The sequence below is a fragment of the Sceloporus occidentalis genome, unplaced genomic scaffold (genome assembly GCF_023333645.1).
Source record: "Sceloporus occidentalis isolate IW3139 unplaced genomic scaffold, rSceOcc1.0.p SCAF_3, whole genome shotgun sequence".
Taxonomy (NCBI): domain Eukaryota; kingdom Metazoa; phylum Chordata; class Lepidosauria; order Squamata; family Phrynosomatidae; genus Sceloporus; species Sceloporus occidentalis.
The window spans coordinates 46,187,600-46,199,213 of NW_028316983.1; the positions used below are offsets into that span (position 1 = coordinate 46,187,600).

Consider the following 11,614-nt stretch of genomic DNA (forward strand, 5'->3'; position numbering starts at 1 on the left):
TAAAGCATACAGTCTTGGTGTGAATTTGCTCCCCTCCACAGTCAAAATTACCCTGAAAATGGACCAGAAGTGATAGACTTTCCAGTTCCAAAAAATGGGAGTGATGTGGCCTTCACAGAATGAAAAGCCAAAATGCCCCACTGTCTGCACATGCCTATTATTGTATTACACAGTTCCTGATTGGTTGGGATCATTCAAGTTACTACTGCTAGGAAGGAGATCCACACATTAAAATAAAAAATGGCACTGAAGTAACAGGAGAGTGAGGAAATCATGTTAATGAAATGATTCAGAGAAAAAAAATGTGAGCATGCTCATCATTAGTACTTTTCCAGAAAATATTTTCCATCATTTAAAAATGGTCTTTAAAAGCCATCCCCAAACTAAGTTAGACATGCATTCATTTCCACCTTTGCTGTATCTAGGCTCCTTCTTTATTATCATTGCAAGGTTAACTCCCTTCTTCCTCCCAGCTCCGAACAAGTACAGACAAAGATGATTAATATGACCTGTCTCAGTTGGATGAGAGCCTAGCTTTATCTCCATTTAGATCTTACTTGAGAAGTCAGAGGTGAACAGTTTCTTAAATAACTGGAATCAGATACTTTCCCACATCAAATGAATGTAGCTTTGTGGGTGAAAATTAAAAGTATCAGTGCAGGCCTGTGAAGGTCCAGCTTCAATCTTTGTCAAGCCAAATGTTGAAGGACCCCACAAATCATGTTGCAAGCTATAGTAGCCTCTGTCAAAACTGGATTGGTTTGATTCACCCCTGACCAGAAAATTTCTATATCCAGAAGAACATGCTTGGAAGTGCCTGTGTTGTAACCACCAACCTGTTCAGTCACTGATGAATGTAGTAAAACACTGTCACAGCATTTTAATTAATCTGCACTAAAACTGGCTTAAACTATAGCAATATTCTTAGTAGCCATGCTAATTTTCCATTCACTAACTAAACATGGTATATAAACTAAAGCCAAATCAAAATTGGGGGGAAATTGACTTGATATTCTGGGAGTATGGAGAAAGGTAGATGAAAATTGTGTGTGTGTGTGTGGCTTCTTCAAGGAACAAAATTGAAAGTTCAAGCAGGGCAGTTTATGGAATAGTGGGTATCAGTAGCAGCTACCATTCCTCACCCCCTTTCCTTTGGGATGCAACTTTCTTTTCTCTTTAACAGTTGTGGATCTCCTCTTAATGGCTCACTGAACATTTACCTGAGGTATTCCTGGGGAAAAAAATGAAAACACCCACCCACCAACACATACTTTGATGATGACCATCATTTCCCCTCTGAATCGCCAGTACAGAAATATATGTAAAGCATTCAGAAGGGAGAAAATGATACTTCCCAAATTACTGTAGGTAATTTGATCCCTACTTCCCATCAAATCCTCTAAATGGGCAGAATTGACACTCATTTTGCTATGAATAGAGCAATAAAATGGTAGGGATGTTTTGCCTTGGCTATAATATAAGCACATAGATTTGGCTATCACATCAGTTTCAGGCACTCAGTCCCTAAAGTCAAGCAGAGATAATACAAGAGAGACAAAGATCTTCCTTCAAAGATTTTACTGAAAACCTTTTGTTAGAATTTCCCTTTGATCCATCAGTTAGCCCCACAAACAGGCTTTGAAGATAATGCTACCTTCCTAGCCATCCACCATCATGAAATCAGGCGATAACTCAAGCTCTCCTGCATTTTAGATTTTCTTCTTTAGCCATCCCTTATAGTATGATGAAAACCTGTCAGTATGTTCACTGCACTGTACATCCCCAGTCCTATTCATAAAGCTGTAATTCTTTGTATTCAAGTGAGTGAGGATTTTGTCTCAGACATTGCTACCAGAATTCAAATATAAGGGCACCCACAGTACAGCTTTTATGGAGTGGGTAAATGTTTTTTGTTTGTTTTGTTTTGTTTTGCCATTTACTACCTTACTTACTTTCAAATGTCAATTATAACTATACAGTGTGACACCATGGCACATTATTGTTCATGATTCCATACACCTCTGCTCTTTTTAAGAATACTCCATTCCTTTTCCCCAGTACTTTGACCCAACTCTAACACTGTATTCTTTCACTACTGAGCATGCACAATCCACCTTGGGATAATTCTTTTTAGGGTCTATTTTCTCTTTATTTTCTTTGGATGCCTTCACAAATGTTAGGTTTTCACCAGGCTTGTAGATACTGCTTTTATTTGGTTAGTGCCATTTTGGCTATATTAGTACTGGCTTTCAGAGAATGAATATTTGTATTTAGGGAGAGTGGGCAACTTCTGTCCTTCTAGATTTTATTGGACAGCAGCTCTCATCAGCCCTGCCATTGGCATAGCTACTAATGAGGAATGATGGGAGCTGAAATTCAGCAACATCTAAGGAATACAAGCTGCTCACTCTTGGTATGTAGGGCACACTCATTCTTTATAATGTCCCTTATTCAGTGAAGCATTTAATACTGAAAGCTGCTTTCTCATGATCACCACTTTCTTTCTTTTAGTGTTCCACTGGTATAGGCTTCATATCTGTAATATTTTCCTTCCTCTAATTCTAACCAGATCTCGATACTCACTGCACGCTGTGATGAGTTAAGCAAGTAGTAAGTATGGCCTGTTCCCTGCAAACAGTAAAGCATGGAACTAGGTATGCAAAATACTTGCTTGGAATATTGCCTTCTTATATACCAGTAAAATCTGGATGTTGACATTATTTTTTCAACGTGGCCCTTTGCTATTTTGCATGGTTGTCCTGCTTGGCTTGCTATTATTTCTGGAACTAAGATTCAATTTACTGTGGTCACTCAGGCACTGGGTGTTTTTACCCAGACCTTTTGACAAAGGTAAGTCAGTGGAAGTGTTTATGGAACAGTTCTTCTCCACTTTTGATCTTACAGCAGAAGCAAGAGTGAGCCAGCATTTAAACTAATCAAAACTGCATTTCTAATTATCAACATTTGAAATTCATGAATAAGTCATGTAATTAATAGAGTAGTCCATCATGTTTGAGCAGTTGAGCGTTGGAGCAAAAGAGATGCTTTTCAAGAAATATGATGTCCAAGAGCTACAGACTATGCTACAAATAGTGCAGCTTTGCTTCCAAGCAGCTACTATGGCTATGACATAGAAGATCCATTTCCTGGCCAGATCAGAGAAACACCCTGAAAAACACACCAAAATGAGGGAGAGAAGACTTTGCCTCCATCCCTCCACCAAAATTGGCAAATTTAATTAAAACCAGCTGGATTTAGAATGCCTTTATGCAGACAAACAGCTTCATGTGCAACAAAAATCCACTCAAGATGTAAAGAGATCATGTAGCACCTTTGAGACTAAAGTGCTCTACAGATGAGCAGGAAGGGGCAGTGAGACACCATCTCTTTCTGCCCTGGATTGGTGCCGTGGCACATGCCGCGGCACCGATCTGGCCTCCGTAGAGCACAAAAAGGAGCCAGAAAAACCGATTCCTTTTTGTACCTTGAAGAGTTGCCACAGCTGCTTCCATGCAGCTTGATGATGCCCCTTTGGCGCAGTGCTGTTTGGGTGCTGTGCTAAAAGGGTGTCATCATGGCACATGTTGTCTGAATGGGTATGCACCAAGACAGCATCCAGGCAACACGATGAGGACTTTGAGCATGGGGATGCTCAGCCCTCACCCTGCCCACAGGCAGGCACTTTTCACCGGTCTGTAAAGGGCCTAACTGAAAGAAAGAAGTTGGCAGCATGAGCTTTCATAGACTTAAGTCTACTTCCTCAGATGCATTTGAAGAAGTAGACTTAAGTATGAAAACTCATGCTGCCAACTTCTTTCTTTCAATTAGTCTCAAAGGTGCCACAAGATCTCTCTACTTACTGATTCTACAGATTAGCACAGCTATATCTTTGAAATCTACTCAAGGGTTTAACATAAGAAAAAGGATTAGTGATTAGGACAGAGACAGAAATAAACCCATTGTCCTTTCTGGTTCCTAGTCCTAACAATGGAGTTTCAGACAATTCAACAGAGGAATCATTTACATCTAGAGTTACACTCTGCTACTGTGCATAGTCAATCCACATTCAGTCTTCTTTCTTGCCTTCCTTGCTGTCTTGTCACACAGTCCTCCTGTTTCCCACATGATGAAGTGTCACCATGAAGCATCATCTCCTATCTATTTCTCTTGCAGATTAATGTTCTACGAAACCGTATTAGTGATCATCAAAAGGTGTAAGTACTTAGGACACATAGCATCCTATTGTGTTTCATGGCACCAAATTCCCTCAGCAGATCTCCCACAATCACTCCCTCCCTGCCCCCTTATTTTCCTGTAAGTGAACTACTTGCCCACTGGGTTTTGTTTTGTTTTGTTTACAATTCCTTGTAGGTGCTGCTTTGAATCCAGATTTTTTTGTTCTTCCTTTTCTTCTCCTCCTTTCCTACTTCATTACTAACTTCTGCTCTTTTGCTCTTAACTTCTTGCCTTCGTTTCTGCTTTAGTGATCCATGGTGGCAATCTATTGCCATATCTTTTACCTTGGTAATCATGTGATCATATACCTTGAAGCAGGTCTAGCTATCAATGAAATTGATGCTGTTAGCCTCCCTTGCCCCCCAGATCCTATCCTGCCACCACTTTTCTTCTTTCTGTCCTAGTTTTAGTTTGCCCCTGCTTTTTTGTTGCTTGGTCAGTTTTTTAAAAAATAATAATTTTCCTTCCTTGTTTTATTTAGTGAATTGAATCCAGTTGGGGGATGCAATTTTTGCTTATTTCATTGTTGCACATAAGATCAAGACATTTTAAAAGTTTTCTGTCCATGTGGGAGAAGTTTAGAATTATCCTTCATGTTTGGATGATTTTCACATCTTGGGGCTTTATTTGCATAACTAGGATTTGAACAAAAGATAAAAAGTTTGAATCTGCAGACCAAAAATTGTTAATCATTTTGTTCTTGTGCAGGAAATTATTGCAAGAGCTAACACTTGCTTTGATAGAATGTGTCAGTGTGTCATAACACCATTTCTTGTCAAAGATGAAGAAATTGGTGAATGCTGTTTATATCACTAATCCAGACTAGCTGTTCTGTGAGTGGTAAAGCTCTTTCCATAAAGTGAATTGAGTGAAATCCAGTGAATGATCCTTGCTGGAGAAAATAGGAAAGGATATTTTCCTCCAGTTGGTTGCCATTCAGGCTCTTTTGGTAAATCCTCCAACCCTCTGGAGCAGGAGTTCAAGAGTCACAGGCGGAGGTTTCAAAAGGATGGATGGATCAGCAAAGATCAGTTCCCCACTTCTTGCAGTGCTGGCAAATCTCCACCAATTGGAAGTCTCTCTTCCTCCAAATTTACCTATTCATTTACCAATCCATTTTCTCTAGTTTCCTTCTATTTATGTGCTTTCTTTGTTTCTTTATTTTAACTTGATTTTACTTTTTCAACTACACTTTTCACCAGGGTTTTTCTTAGTTCCATTGTTTACTTACATACCTTTTGCACCCCTTCCCCATCTATTTTCCCCTGAGCTCTGTGATTCCTCACCTTCTTATAACCTTTGTTCTTCACTTTCCACACTTCTTCACTGCAATTCCCCTTCTAAAGATGTGTCCATGAACATTATTTAGGAAATGCCTTACTCCATTGTGGGATTTTGATGCAGCTGCTACAATATTCAGGTATCAACAATATGGCCTCCAATTCTTACCTATAATGTAGTCCATCCACTGAGACACAAAGTATCCAGCCTCCTTTCTCATGTCTCACCACCTCTTTTCTGGGGTTGACTTCTCTCACTGTATTAATTGTCGGGAAACTCTAGGGGGTTTTCACTCATACTCAGCCATTTTTTACCATTCCTCTTGCCCTCCATTTCACAGATAGAGAACAAAGACAAAGCAAGTCTGAAGAGTCTGTTTGATATTCTACATATAGGTTGTTTCAGGGTAGAGAATGGATCCTTACTTGGACTCTTGACAACAGTTCTGATCACTATGTGGAGGATGCTTCTGTCCATTGCAGGAGAAAGTACAGCTGTCTCACAGAGTGGTTGCCCTGGTGGAATTGTTTCACCATTTACCAGTCCAGAAGCAAAAGGCAACATGCATTAGGGAAGTTTCCATCCTCTGCATAGTGAGACCAAGACATTTTGGTGCTTTAGGTAGAAAGCAGGAAACCCCTTTACACTGTGTGCACAAAAGCCAACAGAACTGGCAAGTGAATCTTAGCCTGTAGGAACAGCATCCTGCACTGCACCTGAAGAACACAAGGTACCTTAAGCTACCCACACAATATGTCTCTCTCGTCCTGCCTCCTCCCAGAATCTTCTGCTTGAGGGGACTGCTGCACTCTGTCTTATGGTCCTGCTCCCTAGTGACCCTTTATGTGCATCAGATGATCAAACCTGTTGGTTAGCCAGGAGTTTTATGTTCTATTTATACCTTATTTCTTTTTTCTCTCTCCTTATCTGCTTCAGCAAAGGGTGAGTAGCACGTTGTGCCCTTTGGGATATGAGTGGTGTGCTGTGATTGTTTGCAGTGAAAGTAATGAGAGGAAATATCTTTGCACACCATGATTCAGATAGATACCTAATCTGTACTCTGCTGGATGTGGCTGAATACAGATACTTTCTTTAGCACCTAGCAACTAAATCTCAGAGATGTCAGAGTGGTATTTTTTAAACTCCTAGGATTCTGATAGTCATATCTTGGACTATCAGCTCTTTCATACATAATTTTATGTATGCACATAAGAATGTGGCCATAATCCTGTTGGGGTTTATACCTTTGGTTCTGTGCATGCTCAAGCCCCATTCTAGTCAATGTGTGATGACGTGTGCATGGCCACATTGGTGTTGCCACAGGCACATGTACCATTGACAATAATTCATGGATTATTCATGGCAATTCATGGTTGCTCAAGTTGATACAGTAGGCTCACTGTACTGGCATAATATCATATTATGTTGACATATTTATACATTCTTGCATATTATTCCCTAATACAAGCAGTTCCCCTTTCTCTGCAGCACAGTGGATTGTTTTAAAGGCCAATCAGAGCATGGGACCTCCATGACCTAGAACAGCAACTAAAAAGGTCCAGAATGATCACTAAAACTTTTGATCATCTCATGCTTGGTCTAAAAGTGTGGTGTGTTTATATGATAAATTGTTGAAAAATTTACAGGTACCACATGGAAGTACTAGGATCAGTTTCTTGTTGGGTTTCATTTTGCATTTTGACAAGTGTAGTTGTGTGCAACTTCTCTCTTAAGTCACTTGTCTGAATTCTATGCTTTTATTTCATGGGCTGAACTTCAGAAATAGTAAAGGATCTAAACGTTAGGTCATATAGCTAATGGAGATAAAGAGAGCTTGGTGAAGGTAATAGAAGAGAGAACATGAGAAAGGAAAATGGTAGATGAATCTGACAGTACTGTTTTCTTACATGTTTGACTTCTTAAAAAATCTCAAGGTTCTTTTGTCAAAAGTATGAAGAAATAAGTGAATTTCAATAAGTTCTTATTTTTAAAAAGGAACCAAATGACATTCTCAGCCATTTGCATGGGCCAGATTTAACAGGTACGGCTAAATCATAAAGTTATAAATAATGACTTCCTTGTAATTAATTCCTTTTGGAATTAACTACTTTTGGAATTAACTACTTTTGGAAACCTTGGAAATATAACAGTAACTTTTAAAAATAATTTTTCTAAACTCTGATACAGCTGTTCTCAGCACAAAGACTACTATGTTTCAACAGGCTAAGGATGTCATTCTTTTAATTATCCATTCATGCATGGGAGAACAAGTAATTTAAACAGTTTTCTCCCCACTGCAGGAACATATCTGAAAATGATGCAGTTTTTGAAGGAGAGAAAATGTTTCCTAATACCTTGCATACAATGATGACATGATCTTCCAGAACCTTTGGATGACCTCCTGGAAGTCTTGGGGCATGTGTGCATTGTAAAATACTGGCTATCAAACTACAAGCACTGATCGGTTATCCTCCTCACTAGGCTTCTCACCAGGCCTGCCCTCCCACAGCCCTGTAGTGGCCAATTGGGGTGTGTGCAAGGGGGCAGATGAACAGGGCTTATCCATCACTGGCTATGATAGCTGGCCACTGCTGAGCCTCCTTATTTGGTTGCCTTCTCTTTCTGGATATGATGTCAGCAGGAGAAGGATGCGAGGGGGAGGGGGAGCCTAGTGAGGAGGATAATCCAGCACTGGTTGCAGTTTGATAGACAATGTTTTACAATGCAGACATATCCTGAGACTTCCAGGAGGGCCTCCAGAGGTTCTGGAAGATTATGTCATAATTGCATGTAAGGTAGTGGAACACAGCTAGCAGCAGTTCTGCTTGCTTGGTTGCCTTTGTGCTCTCTGGCTGGCTCTCACAAGGCCATGTTGGGAAAGCAGGAAAAATGTTGAGTCTAGGCTGGGGGTGCATAGTCCTCATATCTATTTGAAGACAAGTGGGGAGAGAAGGGTGCTTCAATAGGTTTCTCCCTGTTGGGATTTCTTGGTCATTGAAAAACCATCTTTTTGCAGAGATTGCCCACATTTTCAAATATCCTTTCAACCTCTAGTACCTCAAAACATCTATTCAATCTTCCAGAAAAAAAAGAGCTAACAACCCTAAATCAGAAACAATAACACAGCTGCAAACACAGATCTACCATGACTCTGTAGAACAGGGTTCAAATCCCTGCTGTGCTGTGGAAATGCACCTTGTGCAAATCACCACTGTCAGCCTCATAGGAAGGCAAAGGCAACCCTATCTGAACAAATCTTGTCAAGAAAACCCCAATAGGTTCATCTTATTATCACCTTACAGTAGATATGATTTGAAAGCACACAAGAACAAACAACAGTTCTCTCAGCCAGACTGGAGAAATCTTTCTGACATTCATTCATTTTAGAACAAAATCTTAAATTGTTTCTATTGAACTTCTGTTGGGTCTCATACCAGCAGAAAGGCAGGAGATGAATTAAGACAGATGGACAGACCCAGATAAAAATTATGAAGAGATTTTTTTTTATAAAAATGAACAATCTGAAATTATTATCTATACCCTGAAAGCAAATACCAAAAGCTAAGGGTGTAATTGGAAATCTGTGTCTCCACTATACAGTACATATCGCCCTTAATTTGACTGTGAGACAGCTCCAGATTTAGAAACAGCTGCTTCCCTTTCTGAGAAGCAAACTAGATGCATGGGAATTAGGGAAATATTTAAAAATTGCCTGGCTGGCTCATCAATGACTTCAACTGATACCAAAGCCTTAGCCAATGTAAATCTGAGTGACATCACTGGCTTCAGTGACACTGCATTCTTGTTCTCTGAAATGCTTTCCAACTGGATCATAGATGGCCAGCCACCAGGGCAACATCTCAGTTTTCAGCCCCCTCACAGGACTTGCTTAAGTGAAACAGCTTGTTATTGTTGTTGTGTGCCTTTAAGTCATTTCCACAATATGGCATTCCTAAGGCAAACCTATCTTGGGGTTTTCTTTGCACTTTTTTTTCCAGAGAGGGATTTATTTTTGCCTTCCTGTAAGGCTGAGAGCGTGTGTCTTGCTCAAGGTCACCTCCTGGGTTACCTTGGCTAGGCAGAGATTTAAACCCTGCTCTTCAAAGTCATACTACAATGCTCATACCACTACACTGTGCTGGGTCTCATAACACCTAGTAAGGCTAATTGAAAAAGTTGCATGGACAGAAACATTCCTGAAATGAGGGCAAGGAATGTGCCATCCCTCCAGATATTGCTAAATTGCAGCTTCACTTAGCCTTAGACAGTGGTAATGGTTATTATTGTTGTTACAGCTACAACTGAGAGTACAACCAGCCCTTCATATCCATGGATTCAAGAATCCACGGCTTGAAAATATTTTTGAAATATATAAATTCCTAAAAACAAACCTTGATTTTTGCCATATTATATAAGGTGCACCATTTTACTTTGTCATTGTATTCAATGTGACTTGAGCATCCATGGATTTTGGTATCCATGGGAGGTCCTGGAACCAAACCACAGCAGATACCAAGGGCCAGCTGTACTACTATGAATCTATGAATACTGCTACAAGTACTAAAAACCATCCTGATTTCAATGTAAAATGTTGTGTGCAAGAGCCTACATTCTCTGAACGCACCAGATCCTTTCCAGTCTTGGAAGTTAAGCAGGATCAGGCCTGGTTAATACTTGAAAAGGGGATTTTCAAGTTAGTACCTGAAAAGACAATGCCAGGTAATATAGGCTATATTTGTCAGAAGAAAGCAATGGCTAGCCACCTCATGTCAATAGGCAACTTGAAGGTATACACATAAGCATATATTCATGGTGTAGCTGTTTCTTTAAGGTACAAGATGCGGTTTGTTTCAGTTTCCTGTTTCCCGGCTCCAAAAATATAACAGTATTGCATGGCACCCATGCTATATTTGCATTGCTACTTTTCTCTGGTGGATTTTACTTCTCATGCATAACCATGTTGACCATGTTGCAACCATGCTCTGTGTGGGGTACTATTCAATAAGTTCACCTATCTAAAATAATCATTGGTCTGAGGCACCCATATATTTTGTCCAAAGCAAAAGTCAACCCTGACCCCCCCCCCCCCCCCCACACACATACACCAACCCTGTGAAAAATCAAGGTTTTGCCTTCAACAGCACTTGAAAATCCCCATTTGTTTGCTTCCATAACAGCTCAAAAGCTACCCGTGGAAAGCCCGTGGTTGGTGGCCGATGGAAGTGAGAGATGGTTCACATCTAATCTGTGGAGATGGCAGAATGGCATATTTCCTCTTTGACCAGCCTTTGATCCAACTTCCCAGTACCTGCAGCATGAAGAAATACACCAACTGTTCTAGATTTTTCACTCCAGGCTACCTTCCAAAGGTCTCACTCTGTAGAATGATTATAGCTGTGTGTGCAGCACCCTCATGGCTTGGAGAAAACACAATGCTGCTGTGTGAAAATTACTGTGTCACCAAAGTTAAGAGTACAGTGTCTGTAAATAAAGCAAATCGTGAAGCAACACTCACTTTCTTTGCCTCTTTGCCCATCATAAACCCTAACAGTATTGGTTTTTAGACTTGAGTGGAAATGAAGTAGGCTTCCCTTAAACATCTATCCTTTTGCTATACATCTCAGTTAACAAGGTAGATGTGTTCCTGGCCATGACGTATTTAAGGGTACCAAAGGAAGAAATAACATGGAAAGAATAGATATAGATTCCTATCTCACAAAAAAGAAAAAACAGTTCAACATGTTTCAGCAAATTTTCATTCCGACACTAACAAAATGCACATGTGAAATGAAACAACCAGTCAGGGAAACCTTTCATAAGTAAACAAAAACATTTTGAAACTTCTAGAGATAACATGAAAGCTTCTGCCAAAATGCATCTAGGGATGATATTTTTTTCAAAGAACCAGTCAAAATAATGCAACTTGACACCACTTTAACTGCCATGGCTCCATCCTAGAGAATCCTGGGATTTGGAGTTCTGTGGGGGCACCAGCACACTTTGGCAGAGAAGAGTAAAGATCTTACAAAAGTACAAATCCCAGGATTCCATAGGATGGAACTGCAGCACTTACAGTGGTGTCAAACTGTATTATTTA

General features: G+C 40.0%; 1 protein-coding gene across 2 annotated transcripts in view; it reads left to right on the plus strand.

Annotated features, from left to right (window-relative positions):
* TNNT2 (troponin T2, cardiac type) overlaps positions 1–10,836 on the plus strand; it is a 37,653-nt gene extending 26,817 nt beyond the window's left edge. The window contains exons 11-12 of one of the 2 annotated variants that reach the window (XM_089514328.1): positions 2,570–2,610; positions 10,695–10,836. In XM_089514328.1, coding sequence (XP_089370454.1) covers positions 2,570–2,610; positions 10,695–10,743 — 90 coding nt within the window. In that variant the 3' untranslated portion in view covers positions 10,744–10,836. Of the gene's footprint in view, positions 1–2,569; positions 2,611–4,173; positions 4,215–10,694 lie in introns of both variants that reach the window. The other variant, XM_089514327.1, reaches the window with a different exon arrangement.
* Positions 10,837–11,614: the final 778 nt, after the last annotated feature.